This window comes from Osmerus eperlanus, chromosome 16 (genome assembly GCF_963692335.1).
Source record: "Osmerus eperlanus chromosome 16, fOsmEpe2.1, whole genome shotgun sequence".
Lineage (NCBI taxonomy): Eukaryota > Metazoa > Chordata > Actinopteri > Osmeriformes > Osmeridae > Osmerus > Osmerus eperlanus.
In genome coordinates, this window is record NC_085033.1 from 15,740,895 (window position 1) to 15,758,933 (window position 18,039).

Sequence of the window (18,039 nt, forward strand, 5' to 3'; positions counted from 1 at the left end):
ACACCTGATTATTTACATTTAGCAGACGCTCTTATCCAGAGCAACTTACAGTAAGTACAGGGACATTCCCCCCGAGGTGAAGTAGGGTGAAGTGCCTTGCCCAAGGACACAACGTCATTTTGCACGGCCGGGAATCGAACCAGTGACCTTCTGATTACTAGCCCGATTCTCTAACCCCCGAGGTGCCTTGCCCACTTGCCCGTCCTATCAGATCTCTAACCGCTCAGCCACCTGACTCCCCAGGGTTAGGGTTATTATGTCTTCAGTTAGCAGATCCATGGGGGGATCTGAACCTGGGAACTCTTGATCTGGAGTCAAAGGCTCAAGCATAGAACAGCCATAGCCAGGGGAAGACTTGGGTACATGATCACATTTTATTGGACAGTACAGTCACCATGACACATCAGACACAACACCATGTGACCACCAGGGGGCAGAGTCACTGCCCAAGTCTGTTCCACCCACTCACACAGGGCAGCCATTCAATGATCCTCACACACAGAGAAGCTCAGAGGCAGGAAGTGAGCAACCAGACCAGAGAGGATAATGGAACTTGTAGGCTATGTAGAACTACAGGGTGGAGAGGAGCTCAGAAATACTAGAGGGGGGGGGGGGGGGGTACTGGCCCCCCTATACACCCAGGACCCCCCAACCTACACACACACACACACACCCCTGTGTTCACAACAGACGTCTGAAGTCACTGACACAACATTTCACATCCTGCATATATCTGTGTTCTGCCTTTTAAATGTTAATCCCTCTCCCTTAAACATTTAGGAGGAGGAGAGGGAGGAAGAGAGGGAGGAGGAGAGAGGGAGGAGGAGGAGAGAGGGAGGAGGAGGAGAGAGGGAGAGGAGGAGGAGAGGGAAGGAGGAGAGGGAGGAAGAGAGGGGGAGGAGGAGAGAGGGAGGAGGAGAGGGAGGAAGAGAGGGGAAGGAGGAGAGGGAGGAGGAGGAGAGGGAGGAAGAGAGGGGGAGGAGGAGAGAGGAAGGGGGAGGAGAAGGGGTGTGGGACGAGAGAGGGTGGTCACAAGCTAGCAACGTTTTGCAGACAGTGGGCTGGGCCAGTTGGTAGTGGGCGGGGCTTGCAGGTGGGCGGGGCTTGCAGGTGGGCGGGGCTAGCAGCGCGTCTCGTAGATCCCGCTGCGGCCGATGTAGCGGACCCACTTGATGACGTCGTGATCGCTGTAGTTGAGCTTGGACTCAAACACCTTCAGGTAGCGCACCTTCAGACCCGAGGGGGCGAACGGCACCTGGGGGAGGGGGGGAGTGTGGGTGACAGACAGATACGGAGTGTGGTGTGTGTGTGCGGTGTGTGACAGATGAGGAGTGTGTGCAGAGTGTGTGTGTGTGGTGTGTGTGATGTGTGTGTGTGTGTGTGCGGTGTGTGACAGATAAGGAGTGTGTGCAGAGTGTGTGTGTGGTGTGTGTGTGTGTGTGTGTGGTGTGTGTGTGGTGTGTGTGTGTGTGTGGTGTGTGTGTGTGTGTGTGGTGTGTGTGTGTGGTGTGTGTGTATGGTGTGTGTGCCCACCTCAAAGTTCATGGAGATGGGGGGCCGTGCCCATTTCTTCTTGTCGTTGGTGGGCAGCAGCTCGATCTCAGCACTGATCTGAGACTCCTTCATCCCTGCCATGCGCTTGATCCTGCACACACGGGCACAGTAAATAAATAGAACCAGCACAAACAGTGGAAAGGAGAACGATAGAGAGCAAAAGAGAAGGGATAAAAAGATAGGTAAACCCATAGAGGGGGAGAGAGAGGGAGAGATAGACAGACTGAGGCACTAACTTCCAGACGATGGCGTTCTCGCTGGCTTTGTACTTGGCCTTGCCCTTCATGCAGATCACCTGGACGCCACTGGTGGTGAGGGGGGTGGGGATACGTACCTGGGGGGGAGAGGGTTAGCAGGACCAACACCACCAGCCCTAGCTAGGTTAGGTTACAGACCTAGACCAGCCCTAGCTAGGTTAGGTTACAGACCTAGACCAGCCCTAGCTAGGTTAGGTTACAGACCTAGACCAGCCCTAGCTAGGTTAGGTTACAGACCTAGACCAGCCCTAGCTAGGTTAGGTTACAGACCTAGACCAGCCCTAGCTAGGTTAGGTTACAGACCTAGACCAGCCCTAGCTAGGTTAGGTTACAGACCTAGACCTCCAGCTGGGTCCAGGTGGAGTCCAGCTCACCTCTATCTTCTGGGCCAGCAGCGAGGGTTTGAAGTTGGACTTGATGACGACCTTGACCTCCAGCTTGCTGCGGCCCACCTCCCGGACCAGAGGAATCACACGGAACGGCAGGATGATGTCCTTGGTGGTGCGGTACCTGACACATAAATAAACCATCACACTGTAGTAAAGAAGCTGGTGAACACAGTAAACACATTACTGACGCTAGCTAGGTATGGTAGTGAAACACTAGCGACCAGGTGAGGGGTTGGGGTGAGGGGTCAGGGTGAGTGGTCAGGGTCAGGGTACTGACCTCATGAGCTCGTAGTCTCCGTCAGGAGGGATGAAGCTGATGCTGCGTTCAGAGTCAAACCTGCTGAGTCGCACACACTGGTGGAAGGTGCAGTCATCGATGGCTATGGCCTGCTTCCCACTGCTGCAGGACAACAGCTGGTCAGAGACACACACACCTGCTCACACACACACCTGCTCACACACACACACACACACCTGCTCACACACACACACACCTGCTCACACACACACCTGCTCACACACACACACACACACACACCTGCTCACACACACACGCTCACTCGTCTGCTCATCACATTATAACACACACACACACACACACACACAGTAACCCCCAACAGCAACCGTTTAGAAACACAACAATCTACTTAACCACTCCACTGGCTAAAAGTTGAAGACAGGATGATAGCTGCACTTCTTTTGTCAACATGGTGCCTCTTGCAGTCTAAAACACCAGCTGATCAGTATAGGCAACTAAATAAAAATGTAGCCTCACATAGCTATGCCACTAGACGAGCAATAGAAGGTAGGTTTTCACTCCCCAGAGCTAATACCAATTTTCTTAAACGCACTGTGGGATACAGAGCCATGAAGTCATGGAACCTACTACCAACAGAAATTATAAACATGACACGTAAATGTATGTTCAAAAAGCAAATAATGAAACACTTGGGTACAGCGTACTTGTGACACTAGATGGTGATATACTGTACAGAAATGTGTAGTACTCTCTTACATGGTTTGCAGTTTACGCTTCTATGGAATTGGATATGTCAGTGTTTTATATCATGACAAAGGGAAAATTGCATAACCACTAGGTACATTTTTTTATATTTGTAATGTAAAATTGTATGATCATTATTTTTATGTATTTTAACTTTTGATACTTGTAATGTAATGTATGTTTTAAATGTTAGATATTGGGATTGTAATGTATGTTTCAAATGTTTGTTGTTAGTATGTAAGTCTTATATGTGGACCCCACTAAAAGTAGCTCTGTCTTAGGGTAGAGCTAATGAGGATCCTTCTAAATAAATAAATAAATAAAAAACCACTTGACAACTAAGACTGAACACAGAAACACACACAGTAATCTCTCTCTACACAACATCAACCACAAAACACTGCTCTCTCACACATACACACACAAACAGGGACAGTCTAACCCTACAACCAGGAGGTTCCTCTGGTTGCACAGCCCCTGCACAGTCGCAAACAAAACAAACATTCACTTATCACAGACGAAAACCTTTCCTGCTGTTGACTAAAGATATGTGGAGGCGCTTGATTTATGTTCATAAGCATTCCTGCAGGGCGCATGGTCAGATCTAGATTTGAACTTTGAAGAGCCATGATTTTGACCTTAGGGTCAGCTTGGTGATGCCCATGGGCCTCATCCAGGGGCGGAGCTAGCGCCCCGGGGGGTGGAGCTAGCGCCCCGGGGGGTGGAGCTAGCGCCCCGGGGGGTGGAGCTAGCGACCCGGGGGGTGGAGCTAGCGACCCGGGGGGTGGAGCTAGCGACCCGGGGGGTGGAGCTAGCGACCCGGGGGGTGGAGCTAGCGACCCGGGGGGTGGAGCTAGCGACCCGGGGGGTGGAGCTAGCGACCCGGGCCTCCACACATGTTTAGACTGAGCAGCTGGAAGACTAACTGGAGGGAGGAATATACTGTACCTTCCCCCTAACTCACTGAAGACGAGAGAGAGAGAGAGAGAGAGAGAGAGAGAGAGAGAGAGAGAGAGAGAGAGAGGGAGAGATGAGAGGAAGCAAACAGAAGAAGGGAGTGAGTGTGGAGGACAGACAGAACCAGGACAGATGCTGACTGACACCTGGAAGACGAACAGATCTGGCCTCTAATAGGCTGTCAGGCGTCCTGCTCCATCCCCATTGGCCCCCAGAGCCGTCACTCACCTCTTCCCAGCCTCGTCGGTGACCCCGCCCTTGCCCTGCTTGTCGATGACGATCTTGTCGTTCATGCCGAACTTGCACTCTGGCATCCCGCTCAGGTAGCTCTTCATCACCACACGCCCCGACACGTGGGCACTCAGCACCTGACCTGCAGGGGTCACCAGGTAACCTCACGCTTCATGTTGTTCATTAAGAAGATGCTTGTCTCCAAAGCGATGTGAGCAGAAGGTCCAGGATCAGAAGGTGTTTGTGCTGAGTCATGTCTGGCTCTCGTGATCAATGTGTTATTAGGTTATTAGTAATGTATTATTAATATATCATCAATGTATAATTCATGTATTATTACTGTTTTAATGTATTTTCAGTGTTTCATCCCTGTATTTTTACAGTATTACTGTTTTATGAATGGTTTATTAGTCTTTTATTACTGTATAATCACTGTCCTTACTGGAGTGTTTCCTGTACACGCATGTACATTTAACTACATAGCTAACGATATTAAATAAGTTATTACTGCGTAATTACTGCGTTATAACTGCGTTTGCAGCTCACCCTGGGGAGACATCAGCAGGTTGACGCTCTCCAGCACATCCAGGAAGAGCTCGTTGCGGCGGTACTTGATGCCCTCTCGCCTCCAGCCGATCTGCCCAGTCACCTGGCTGGTGATCTGGGACTGCTCCTCCTTGGTCTGGTGCTGCGGGGGGGGGGGGGGGGTGAACAGCTGTACCTACCTACATCACACACATACACCAGGAACAACACCTCCCTATGCATACAACTGGAATAACCAGTCATGTTCAGAGAGAGGTAGAGAAGTAGAGAGAGGTAGAGAGAGAGAGTAGAGAGGGGTAGAGAGAGGTCGAGAGAGAGGTAGAGAGAGAGAGTAGAGAGAGGTAGAGAGAGAGTAGAGAGAGAGTAGAGAGAGAGAGTAGAGAGAGGTAGAGAGAGAGAGTAGAGAGGGGTAGAGAGAGGTCGAGAGAGAGGTAGAGAGAGAGAGTAGAGAGGGGTAGAGAGAGGTCGAGAGAGAGGTAGAGAGAGAGAGTAGAGACAGTAGAGAGGGGTAGAGAGGGGTAGAGAGAGAGAGTAGAGAGAGGTAGAGAGAGAGAGTAGAGACAGTAGAGAGGGGTAGAGAGGGGTAGAGAGAGAGAGTAGAGAGAGGTAGAGAGAGAGTAGAGAGAGAGAGTAGAGAGAGGTAGAGAGAGAGTAGAGAGAGAGAGTAGAGAGAGGTAGAGAGAGAGTAGAGAGAGAGAGTAGAGAGAGGTAGAGAGAGGTAGAGAGAGAGAGTAGAGAGAGGTAGAGAGACAGTAGAGAGGGGTAGAGAGACAGTAGAGAGAGGTAGAGAGAGAGTAGAGAGGGGTAGAGAGAGGTGTACCTGGCCCTTGATGCCTTGTTGGGTTATGAAGGTTTTTAGAGCTCCTGTCTCTGAGTTCTGGGGATAACCAAAGTCCAGGATCTCTGTACGCGCACACACATACACACACACACAAACATTAAGGCCAATAACCCTCCAGCAGCAGTGAACCATACAGAACAAAGCAACACATTTTCCCAACAAAACACAACTCATCATAAAACACACAAAAACAGATTTAAAATTAAAATGGTTTAAAATGTTTGACGTCCTCGTCACAATTGCCGTTAGAGGTGGGGGAATACATCGATTCACAAATGTAAATGTTTTTTTTAATTTAAAAAATCGCTAAAAATCTTGAATCGTTTTTTAATCGATTCAAGAATCGATTTCAAGGTACTTTCGAGGTATCAAAGATTCCCATCCCTAGTTACCACCCCTAGTTACCGTCCAGCAGTTCGTAGATGAGGACAAAGTTGTTTTTGATGTTCTCCTCGCTGATCTTCCCAAAGTAGGCAGCCATGACATCACACATCTTGTAGAGGAACTCGAACACCATGGCAGCGTTGACGTTCTGCTTGGTGACGGCGGCCAGCCAGATGTTGGAGCGCTTCACGTGGAAGAAGGAGGTGCGGGCGATGTTGGAGACCGGGGAGCGCACCTGCTGCCGGGCGTGGATCACGTTCACGCGGAACGCATCCACCGCGTTACGTCTGGGGGAGGGGGGGGGGGGGGGGGACAGAGATTAGTGGGGGGACAGAGATTATGGGTGGGGTGGAAAAACCTTGATTTTTTTATATTGTGTATCGATTTTTAATAGAATCGTGACCCCAAGAATCGATTTGAATCGAATCGTGAGGTACCAAAAGATTCCCACCCCTAATAGAGATATATAGAGATAGAGATGTAGAGATAGAGATGTATAGAGATAGAGATGTATAGAGATAGAGATGTATAGAGAGAGATGTATAGAGATAGAGATGTATAGAGATACAGATGTAGAATGATTAAGAGATGGTTACAGTGCGAGGGAGAGATGAGTAGAGAGATGGGTGGATAGAGATTGAAGAAGAGAAGAGATTGTTAGACATTTTCAGGTCTTGTGTGTTCTCCACCACTAGAGGGCACTGTCCCCTGCAACACTAGCACTGTTAACTGGCAGTGAAACAGAACGTTATCTTATACTAAAGATGAGTTATTCAATGTTTAAACAGTATGACTAACAGCTGGGCAGCAGACTGTCTGTGTAGAAGCCTAACTTGTTCCAGCAGGTGAATGTAGAACCAGAACCAGCTGCCCGCTACAGATACCAGCAGAGAGAGAGAGAGAGAGAGAGGGAGTGAGGGAGAGAGGGAGTGAGGGAGTGAGGGAGAGAGGGAGGGAGTCCTTCAGGCTGCAGCTCAAGACTGAGGAGGGGTTAGGCTGAGCTGGTGGGACTGGTTATAACTGGTTCTGAGGGGACTGGTTATAACTGGTTCTGATGGGACTGGTTATAACTGGTTCTAAGTTGACTGGTTTATTCGCTGCGATGTCAGGTGACATGCTCAGAGGGGGCATCAGGAAGGAACCTACTGTGAGGTCAAAGGTCATGCAAATCGGAGCCTCTGATTGGTTACCATGGGTTGAGGGGGCGGCAGAGTCATGCTTGATAGGTTGGCATGTCTCTTACCTAGTCCTACATGGGCCAGGATGGACAGATGGGAGGAGGAGAGAGAAGGACCGAGAGAAGAAAAGGGATGTAAAAAGGAGGAGAGGAAAGAGACAAAAATGAACAGACATTTTCGTGCATGTCAATACACACAGGGAGAGAGGGAGAGATTAGCGCAGAGAGAGAGACAGAGAGACGCGTGATGTAGAAGCCACGGCGGTTTCTCGGCTAGTGGAGTTGCAGTATGAGTGGAACTGCTGTAAACAGTCTGCAAAGGTGAACCCAGTGACCAGCCTGCCTGTCAGGTACCACAGGAGACAAGCACCTTCTCAACACATCGCATCGTCACAGAGACATACGCATCGCATCGTCACGGAGACGTGCGTGCGAGCCGAGCGTTCACACTCAGACGTTGAGCTCCTCTCAGTATGTAATGCAGGTTTTCTTTGTGAAAATGTGAAACCCACTGGTCCATAGGGGCATTTAAACAAACAGCCAACATACACTGCATGCACTGCAGGGAGAACACAGTATTAGACATGAATACTATGCGTGTCTTTGTGTGTTCTGTGTGTGTGTGTGCGCGTCTCACCCTATGTCATTGCGGTAGACGCGGGAGATCAGCACCTCTCCCTTGTGGTTGTAGATGAACAGTCCTCCGATCATCGTGGCTGTCCCTCAGTCCTCACTGGCCATGATGAACACTCCCACCTGGAGGGGGGAGAGAGAGGTAGGGTAAGGGAGAGAGAGAGAGAGAGATGGATTATGGGTGGGAGGGGAGATGTAGAGAAAAATGGAGGATAAGGGAGAGGTAGATGTATGGGCTTGTCTTTGAATCTTCATGCACACAATTCCTCCACCGTGGTGGTTCAGTCAACACACACAAGCACATGTTCTCTCAATCCACCCCTCACCACCCACACAGGTAACCACCCTGTGATTTAGCTCCCTCTAAAAGGTTCTCATGTTGAGCAGAAATGGCCCACCACCTGAGATATCAAAGTCAGAACATTCTGGAATCATGTTCAGCCCAACTACATACTATAAGTTACATGCATAATATTGTAGTATAAACATAGTAGTATCTTATCTGTAGCCTCAACATATGGCTGACAGTGTAGCTTTTATGTTCTGGGATGAAACTGGCTTTCACGTGGAAGCAGAGAGCAAATATTTGCCCGTTTAGAGACGTGATGTTCGTGCTGCCCAGGGTGGAAGTGGGACGGGTTCCACAACAGCAACAGTTCAGCCCAGGCGCCCTGGACATCAGCTACGTTTAGACACGACATACTAAGCGGATCAGCGCGATCTTATCCGTTCCACGAGGAGACTTGGATCTTTCCCATGTTCAAAACAAGCTGTATCGTAGCCAGATATAGCTAAGCGCTTTATTCGTTCTTTTATTGGCCCAAGATGTCTGCCATATGTTTTCCGGAAACATGAAGTAGCTAGCTAGCTACTTAGCTAGATTCTGAGCCATCATGTTTTATCTCTGAACGTTAAGTTTCCATCCATCCGTGTCTGTACGTTGTTGGCTATGCACATTGTGTGTAGCTTGCTAGTTAGCTGATACACATGCTTACTTGACCTTCAACCTAGGATGAATGAGACCCGGCTACTCAGCTAGAGACTATATACCATGGAATGAAGACACTACACGTTTAATAATGAAAAGCTTATTAAGTGTGGCATTGTTCCACAATTGGTACAGCTGGTTGCATCACTCAAATGTATATAACTGAGTCTACATCTTGCAATACCAAATTATGTTTAAATTCTAGATATATTTTAGGCATTCCCCAGTCCTATATTTTTCAGCAAGTACACTAGGCCGACCGAGGACATAGCTAGCCACCATGCAAGCTCTTCACAGGCACAAATACACGGATCTATTTCAACCTACGATCACCTTTCTAGCTATGTAACTGATATTATATATATCTCAAATATGATTACTCAGCTTACCCGAGTTCTCTCACGCCGATAACGGCCTCCCTTTTTTGGTTTAGAGTTAAGTAGCTAATGAAGTCAAGGAATTCCTGGTTCACAAACCCGCTAACTTCACGGTCCTCCTCCTCCTCCAAACTATCAGCTGACCTGGAGCTGCTGGCGACGTTTACGGTCAAACCGGGAAAAGGCGCGGCTGAGTTATGTGTTAACGCCTCGGCCGCGCCCTTATGATAAGTATTGCTACAAAGTTTCCATTGAAAAGGTCGGTGAAAGATAACACAAATATTTGGAGATAGAGGGGAGCTCTATTAAACACCTTTATCCGCGTTGTTTGTCACCACATCGTACAGGTTTGTCTGTGTTTGTCCGGTTCATGTTTGTTGGCTGCCGTTGGATCCATGGCTGTTTCTCTTCTCTGGTATTTTAAGTAACTACCCACAGGAAGCTTCCTGACGTTGCCATTGTAAATGCAGCAACATTTAAGCAAGCATAAAACAGTTTGCGGCACTGGGGAGTTTAGGTAAGTTAACTATTTGAGTGGGTCAGTGAGTTGGAGAGGTGATAAACTACAGAGATAACGGTTGGACCCCCCCGCCCTACACACACACAAACACACACACACACACACATCTGTGGACCAGATTCCTTGTACTGATTGGAATGCTGCGTGTCCTAAGCCAAACCTCTACATTTCTCTCACACACAGCCTACACACAGCCCCCCCCCCCCCCCCCCCCCCCAAACACAGGAAAGGAAGACGCAACCAAGTTAAAGTCATAAAACTATATTTATAAATAAAAAGACATTGATAAAAGTAGTGTGAAACACATGATAAGAAAGGTTTCCCCCCATGACACATCATCATACAACAGAGGCTTTCTGGCTGAATAAAATGGAGTCTTGAGACTGAATGCTCACGTTTTAGTGTTAATAAAAATGCACGTCTTGGTGACCCACTAGATCTAAAACAAAAGCAGGCAGAATAAAGATGGCCGCCAGGCTCTCCTCTCAGTCGATCTACACAAATGTCTCATCTTCTCAGTTTTTTTAAATCAAAAGTCAAACATTTAAAAGTCTGTAGAAAGGTAAAGGCTAACAGAAATGCTTTCTCATGGGGTGGAGGGCATTAGGGGGTGAAGGGCATTAGGGGGTGGAGGGCATTAGGGGGTGGAGGGCATTAGGGGGTGGAGGGCATTAGGGGGTGGAGGGCATTAGGGGGTGGAGGGCATTAGGGGGTGGAGGGCATTAGGGGGTGGAGGGCATTAGGGGGTGGAGGGCATTAGGGGGTGGAGGGCATTAGGGGGTGGAGGGCATTAGGGGGTGGAGGGCATTAGGGGGTGGAGGGCATAGTCTGGGTTAGAGGTAACAGTGAGGAGAGGAGGGAGAGGATTGGGGGAGGGTGAAGGGAGGAGAGGACTGGGAGGATGGGAGGAGGGAGAGGTTTCTCCCCCGTGTGTCTGTGCAAGGTTGGGGGAAGCCAGACCGCTGTAGAGAGACAAGGAGCGGAAAACAAAAAGCAGAACATGAACGATAAAGCATCCTGCAGTAAAGGCTGAGTCACCCCTGTCTCCCTTCCTGTGCACACACAAACATGTCCCCCTCCTAAGCAGGAAACGCAGGAAGGTGCTTTGGTTCCCCCTGGGGGCTTCTTCACTGAAGAAAGTATGGCCGCTAGACCCAGCCGTGTCTCCATGGAGACGCTCTAACAGGAAATGGTGTGGACCTCATCCAAGGCCGTAGTCCTGGTCGTTACCTCGACCCTGGAAGGCGCCCGTGTCCCTGTGTGCCCGCCAGCCTCACAGCCAACAGGTGACACACACAGGAGACAAGGATGACGAGCCGGGATGGAGCAAGGAGTGATTTCTAGAAGCCTCCATCCTTCTCAGCGCTAAACAATAACAAACACAGACCCATCACATGACCCCTGTCACATGACGTCCACGAAGAACTCCCCAGGGTTACCCACAGCCATTCGCAGAGACTGGCGCGAGCCGGAGAGTTCCGGGGGCGTGGAGGCCATCTCACGGCCGGGGGGGGCCCCAGGGGGGGTGGAGGCCAGGGGCCCCAGGTGGGGGGGCAGGCCGGGGGGCCCGTACACCAGGCCCCCGTGAGGGTGGCCGCTGCGGTGGCTATAGGAACTGCGGACGCTGCGCTCGCTGGCAGCACGCTGGCTCCTCACCTCTGATTCGCTGCCGCTGCCACCTGACTTGGAGCCCCCGGCTCCGCCCCTTCCTTCTGTCTTACTGCAGTTGGAGCCACTGCTTTCTGTCATGGGGGGGGGGGGGAGAGGGAGAGGGGGGGGAGGTCAGTTTCTTGACGTACAGGTCTAAAAGGTCCCTGGAAGTTAACCCTAACTTGAACCCCAACCAAAACCCTGCCCCCAGACTCACCCTCACTGTGCTGGCTGCCGGCGCTGCCCTGGCCACGCCCCCCAGCAGGGTAGCCTAGGTCCTGGGGGGGGCTGTAGGGGTGGGGGGCAGGGAACTGGTAGGGCAGGGCCAGGGGCCAGGGGGCCGCCCCGGGGTGGGGCAGGGGGGGCAGGGTGTCCTGGTCAGACGCCCCCCCGCTGGAACCGTCGTGGTCGTGGAGGGAGAGGTGTGTCATGTCTGGGGAGCAGATAGGAAGGTCAGCACAGCTTCACCTGGGACTCCAACATCCTGGTGTCCTGCACTGCTCAGTGTTCTACACAGTTCCATAACCTTCCCTGCAGAACTCCCCATTTCTAGAACCTTCCCTGCAGAACTCCCCAGTTCTAGAACCTAAGCGTGTAGCGTGTGGAGCGTGTAGCGTGTGGAGCGTGTAGCGTGTGGAGCGTGTAGCATGTGGAGCGTGTAGCATGTGGAGCGTGTAGCAGCAGATCAGGGTTGGTCCTTACTGCCACAGAGGTCTCCGAACACGTAGTAGCACTGCTCTGAGAAGGTGATCTTGTTGACGGTGTGGCGGATGAAGCCGGCCTTCAGCAGGTTGCTGGCATACTTCCTGGCCTCGCGCCGGTCGGAGAAGCCCTCCACATGGTGGAACAGCCAGTCTACCACGTCTGAGCCTGCCCACACACACACACACACGATTTTATCCCTGACCAAACATCAAGTGCCAACTGAGGGAATGTGAGAAAAACAGGAAGTGATGCGCACCTATGAAGGCGTTGGCGATGGTGATCTTCAGCCACATCCTGTCTCTCACCTCCAGCCCAGACTCAGGGGACGCCATCGCCTTGGCAACCGTTGCCATGTCGCTGTGGATCGACAGGTGGAAGTCGTCAAATCCTGACAGGGTGAGAGGAGCAGGAGGAGGAGTCAGAACTGGTCAGACAAGATGAAAGACAAGCATCTGGAACCATGATCACATGACGCAGCTGTGACAGGTCAGGGGTCAGGGGAGGTATGATCACATGATGCAGCTTTGCCAGGTCAGGGGTCAGGGGAGGTATGATCACATGATGCAGCTGTGACAGGTCAGGGGTCAGGGGAGGTATGATCACATGATGCAGCTGTGACAGGTCAGGGGTCAGGGGAGGTATGATCACATGATGCAGCTGTGACAGGTCAGGGGTCAGGGGAGGTATGATCACATGATGCAGCTGTGACAGGTCAGGGGTCAGGGGAGGTATGATCACATGACGCAGCTGTGACAGGTCAGGGGTCAGGGGAGGTGACGGAGTGACTCACGCTCGGTCTCGGGGAGGGAGCTGCTGACGGAGGAGGAGGTGGAGGTGACGGTGCTCATAGAGGGGCTGAGGCCGTAGGAGGGGAACACCCCCGTCATGGCGGCCGTGTGGGACACCCAGGCTGCAGGGTCGATGGGCCGGATCGGCTCACCTGGAGGAGGACGGGGGACAGGGTTATAAGAGAGCGTGGGTGTGTGTGTGAGAGTGTGTGTGTATATGAAAGAGTGTTTGTACGTGTATGAGGGTGTGTGTGTATGTACATGATTGTGTGTGTAATACTCACTCCTGGGTAAGGCAAAGCAGCTTCGAGGGTTGGGGTCCCAACACTTAGCTACGGTCAGAGTAATGGGTCTGTGGAACACAAACACACACGCTTAACACAGAGAACACAGAAAATACAGAGATCTGATGTGTCTGTCTGGGTATAGATGTTTGTGTAATGCTGTGAATGTGTGTGTGCGTGTGAGAGAGTGTGTGTGTGTGTGTCACCCTGGTTTGTGGACGATGTCTCTCAGCACTCTGACAGCATCATCGTTGCTCATGTTCTCAAAGTTGATGTCGTTCACCTGAGAACAAAAGTGTGTTTAGATCTCTCTCAAACACACACCCACACACACACACCTCAGGTGTGTCTCACCTGCAGCAGCATGTCTCCAGGCTCGATGCGTCCGTCAGCTGCCACGGCCCCGCCCTTCATGATGGAGCCGATGTAGATGCCCCCGTCCCCCCTCTCGTTGCTCTGGCCCACGATGCTGATGCCCAGGAAGTTGTACTTCTCTGGCAGCAGGAAACAGGAAGTGCATTACACACGTGCTGCTGTGTTGTTCTACATTTGAACTAGGTGTCAAGATTTAGATCAGGTATGGGTTTCAGACAGGCAGACAGACAGACAGACAGACAGACAGACAGGCAGGCAGACAGGCAGACAGACAGAAAGACAGGCAGACAGACAGAGACAGGCAGACAGACAGACAGGTCTTACCCATGTTGAGGGTGACGGTGATTATGTTGAGGGACATGGTGGAGTCTGTGATGCTGCTGAACGACGAGGACTGAGGAGAGACAACCACACTGGAACACCAAGCACCTGAGGGTGTGTGTGTGTGTGCATGTGTGTGTGTGTTTAAGACTGAGGGTGTGTGTGTGCATGTGTGTGTGTGTGTGTAAGACTGAGGGGGTGTGTGTATGTGTGTGTGTGTACGTGTGTGCATGTGTGTAAGACTGTGTGTGTGTGTGTGTGTGTACGACTGTGTGTGTGTGTGTGTGTAAGACTGAGTGTGTGTGTGCCTCACCCTCTCCATGTTGGATGTTTTAGGTTTCCGTCGTCGACGGCGATGGCGTCTCATGAGGCGAGAGGAGCTCTGCTCAGTGGAGCTGCTGAACCTGGGGGTCAGAGGTCACAGTTACTGAACCTGGGGGTCAGAGGTCATGAACTTCAATGGAGTTCATAAAGAGGATGTGAACAGCCTGTGTTAGGGGTCATATAAGGGTCATGTGGAGGAGGTATAAGGATGGTGTGAGGGTCAGACCGGCTGGTGGCGTCGTCGTCCTCAGAGTCGAAGCAGCTGGTGGAGTCCAGCTCGCTGCTCATGAAGGATGAGCAGCTGTCAAAGCTGCCCAGCTCCGGGCCTCGCACGCCACGAGGGAACCCATTCATCCTCTCACCTGCAGGGGGAGGGAGACAGGAGAGGGGGAGGGAGGGGAGAAGAGGTTTAGAGAGGTCTAGGCAGTGTGTGTTGAGGTGGAGGCTGAAGAGGTCTGGGCAGTGTTAGGGTTAGAGGTCAGACCGTGCTGGCTGCTGTGTTTGCGTCGGGGCCTCTCCCTCCTCTGAGACACCAGGGAGCCGCTCTCCATGTTGCTGTCCAGGGAGTCCTGACCCACGGCTGCCTTCCCACTGAATTACAGAGAGGGGGAGGAGAGAGGAGGAGGGGGGAGGAGGAAAAAGAGGGATGGAGAGAGGAGGGGAGTTGGGGGAGAGAGAGAAGCTGGTGTGAGAGGTGATTGTTCATCAGCTGTATACACATGTTACCATGGTAACATGGTTGTTAAAGAGAGCTGAGAGGCACACACAGACACACACAGCAGGGGATACTGACTGGTAGGAAGGCGGTCTGGAGTCCCCGATGCCCCCCGTCCTCTCCAGGGGCGGGGCTGCCTCTGATAGGCTGTCAGCCACGGAGCCTCCGTCTGAGTGGGCGCCGTCCCCCGACACCAGCTGTCAATCAAACATACAACCAATCACACAATTATCAAATACATTTACCATCTACATAATTATCAATGAGCCTGTCACAAAGAGCTGAGTTATCAAGAGGCACACTGACACTCAGTATACACACACACAAAGGAAATCACATAGAGGCGGCTCCGTCTCTCTCTCTCTCTCTCTCACACACACACTGTCTCTCTCTCTCTCTCTCTCTCTCTCTCACACACACACACACACACACACAGTGAGCAATAGACAATAAAGCTATTAATGGTGAACACTCTCTGACACCATGCCGTCACTGGTCCCTCCTCCTCCTCTCTGAGATCTTCTCATCAGGTGTCACGCAGAAACAGTGTTAGTGAGAACCCTGTGATATTTTTGTCAAACCAATATGGAGGAGGGAGGGAGGCTGTGCAGAGAACCAGATGTCTCAAGCTTGGAGACACTAGAATTATTGCTCTGGGCCTGTGAGTGTCCGTGTGTGTGTGCCTGTGTGTGTGTGTTAACTTCAGTGTGTGATAATGCTATTAGGAAGCAGATGCCTCCTTGTCTGAGACAAGATCCGACAGATGGTGAGCTCTGCAGTACCCCAGGACACACACACACACTGTAGTACCCCTACACTGTACTGTAGTAGGAAACGCACACACACACACACTGTAGTACCCCTACACTGTACTGTAGTAGGAAACGCACACACACACACCATGTCCCGGATCACACACACATCCCTAATGAACAGGCACATGGAGCAAACACACAAACTAAACAACCCTAAGCTTAGCAAACAATCAATTAAACTATCAGACAGTCTTCCTCCTCCTGGCACAGATACATGAATATAGGTACCCACGTGTGTGTGTGTGTGTGTGTGTGTGTGTCTCACCCATGACACAACACGTCCATTAAAGCAGGGTAGTTTGGCGTTGTCATCGGATATTTCTTCTTTCACCACCCTGAAAGAGAGAAACAGAGAGAGAGAGAGAGAGAGAGAGAGAGAGAGAGAGAGAGAGAGATGAATAGAGGGGTGAGACGTCTCTTATGATTCATGTGTTCCCCAGCATATAAATCATCTCTCTCTCTCTCACACACACACACACCCTTACCGATACACCCACCTCACTACAAAACCTCACACCCATCTCTTCACAACCTCACACACACACACTCCCTTACACTGAAATCTAGCCTGGCTGGAAGAGGTGGTGCAGATGGTACACTGATGGTACACTGCCTGTTTGATAAAGACCCAACAATGTCTGACCTTAGCAGGCTAGGTGATTAAGCACAGTCCAACCTCTCCTGCAAAACAGGCTCTCCCTCTCTCTCTCTCTCTCTCCCCCTCTCTCTCCCTCTCTCTCTCTCTCTCTCTCTCTCTCTCACCCCCTCTTAACTCTATCCTCCAGGCGGAGTTTTGTCTTCTTCGCGCCAGCAGAGGAGTGAGTGATCGGCCCTCTACGCCAAGATAACGCCGTCTTGTCAGCTGCAAAGTTTCAGCGAAAGGCGCCCCCCCCCCTCCCCCAACACACACACACCGCAAACACTCACTGTGTCTATTTAGTCCACATGTAGCGAGTCGATGCTAATAGGTCTGAATATGAGACCACGGGGCACTTTAGGAAACAAGCCAAGTTCCGTATAAACTCCTGAGAACACAAAGGCACGGGCTCGTAAAGCTGCCACCGTGATAGACGGAGCATTCCTCCGAGTTGGCCTGCATTCCTCACGGCTCCGCTCCAGGGCTCGCTGGCTAACAGCTCCTGTAGCAGCGGGGGCTCGCGGAGTGGCCCACTTCAACACCTGACGCTCGCAAGCAGCCGATGATACTATTCTGGTCAGATGGTCTAGCTAATGCACAATACATTCCGTAATTCTAAATAATTATCAGTCTATAACCAACCAAACATAATGCACATGAAATTGTTTTCCGATGTTCCGCTGATTAGTAAAACATTCGTTTAAGATACGAGGAGCCTTTTTTGAGCTAATCTTAGCCAGTTACGCAGTGGCAGTGTAAACAAACGTGTCAGTAATGAGACCAATGGCGCTAGCAGCGGGCTAGCCTAGCTCGCCAACGTAGCACAATCTGGACAAAGGAATTGGCTGTCTATTCACAAATAATAGTTCACGTACTAACTTGTTTTCCATCGTGAAATGTTGTCGAGCTAATGTCAGACAGCTATCAGAAGACATTACGGAGAAATCGTTTACCCAAAGTCATCATCCATCGATTTGAAGAAAAACTTGTAGTTTGGTTTCTTGAGGACATTTTTGAAGTCGGCGAGAGTGACGCGGTCCGCAGGCACGGATAGTTTCACAAGGTACGGCGTTTCCTGATCGTCAAGGTGGTAGATAATCTTGGTCTCCCCCATCGTGGGCTTGTGCTGGGGCAAGGGAGACAGGGGGGCATCAAGCCGCGACCGGGCAGCCTCCCTTTCGGGTCCTGGTTCCCCGTTGTGCTGCTGTGAGTCGCCCGGCTCTAGTAGCTGGCGAGCAAAATAGCTAGCTAGCTGTGTGGCTAACAAGGCTAGCTCGACAGTCTGTGCTACGGCTGCTCAAAAGTAGCTTCGCTTTTTACTCCAGTTTAGATTTAGACTACCGACGGTCGAACCTGCACGTTTATGACTTAAACTGAAAGACACTGATAACGTGTTTTAATTGTCTCATTGTGCTTTAAAATCTAGAAAAAAGCAGAATTTAGGCACTCTTGGTGTCCTCTCTGGCAGCAGCTCCCAGCGACTTTTGTTGAACACACGAAGCTCCCTGTCCTCAGAATCCGACGTCATCAGACTGTAGTTCGCCCCCTAGCGCAGGGGAGGTAGCTTA

At 51.0% G+C, this 18,039-nt stretch overlaps 2 protein-coding genes across 5 annotated transcripts; both read right to left on the bottom strand.

The window, feature by feature from the left end:
• Positions 1–350: 350 nt before the first annotated feature.
• On the bottom strand, positions 351–9,513 carry LOC134036731 (AP-2 complex subunit mu-A). Of its 4 annotated transcripts, none has more exons than XM_062481791.1 (12): positions 9,350–9,513; positions 7,977–8,095; positions 6,184–6,449; positions 5,758–5,840; positions 4,938–5,079; positions 4,389–4,533; positions 4,152–4,166; positions 2,478–2,597; positions 2,186–2,321; positions 1,791–1,888; positions 1,534–1,645; positions 351–1,255 (listed from the first exon to the last, which is right to left on the bottom strand). In XM_062481791.1, exons 2-12 carry the CDS (start codon positions 8,048–8,050, stop codon positions 1,121–1,123), a joined length of 1,326 nt encoding a protein of 441 aa, XP_062337775.1. In that variant the 5' UTR covers positions 8,051–8,095; positions 9,350–9,513; the 3' UTR covers positions 351–1,120. The 4 variants fall into 4 exon arrangements, with proteins under 4 accessions (XP_062337775.1, XP_062337774.1, XP_062337778.1 ...); XM_062481790.1 differs by having other exon boundaries at positions 2,478–2,600; XM_062481794.1 differs by lacking the exon at positions 4,152–4,166.
• Positions 9,514–10,102: 589 nt separating this feature from the next.
• Positions 10,103–18,008, bottom strand: LOC134036728 (segment polarity protein dishevelled homolog DVL-3-like). The gene is made up of 15 exons (XM_062481787.1): positions 17,425–18,008; positions 16,100–16,169; positions 15,098–15,216; positions 14,789–14,895; positions 14,531–14,666; positions 14,294–14,384; positions 13,984–14,053; positions 13,639–13,778; positions 13,491–13,567; positions 13,285–13,352; positions 13,003–13,152; positions 12,469–12,600; positions 12,210–12,377; positions 11,725–11,940; positions 10,103–11,599 (listed from the first exon to the last, which is right to left on the bottom strand). The coding sequence occupies exons 1-15, from the start codon at positions 17,583–17,585 to the stop codon at positions 11,262–11,264; spliced, it is 2,043 nt and encodes a 680-aa protein (XP_062337771.1). The 5' UTR covers positions 17,586–18,008; the 3' UTR covers positions 10,103–11,261.
• Positions 18,009–18,039: the final 31 nt, after the last annotated feature.

What these genes read in the sequence shown, in the direction of transcription:
- LOC134036728 (XM_062481787.1), bottom strand. Translation starts at nt 17,585, where the DNA reads ATGGGGGAGACCAAGATTATCTACCACCTTGACGATCAGGAAACGCCG. An exon ending in CACCGTCACCCTCAACATGG is followed by an intron (nt 13,779 to 13,983) that starts GTAAGACCTGTC and finishes TCCTGCTGCCAG; the next exon opens with AGAAGTACAACTTCCTGGGC. An exon ending in CTGCTTTGCCTTACCCAGGA is followed by an intron (nt 13,153 to 13,284) that starts GTGAGTATTACA and finishes GTCCTCCTCCAG; the next exon opens with GTGAGCCGATCCGGCCCATC.
- LOC134036731 (XM_062481790.1), bottom strand. Translation starts at nt 8,050, where the DNA reads ATGATCGGAGGACTGTTCATCTACAACCACAAGGGAGAGGTGCTGATC. An exon ending in CCTGCTGATGTCTCCCCAGG is followed by an intron (nt 4,534 to 4,937) that starts GTGAGCTGCAAA and finishes TGACCCCTGCAG; the next exon opens with GTCAGGTGCTGAGTGCCCAC. An exon ending in GAGAACGCCATCGTCTGGAA is followed by an intron (nt 1,646 to 1,790) that starts GTTAGTGCCTCA and finishes CCGTGTGTGCAG; the next exon opens with GATCAAGCGCATGGCAGGGA.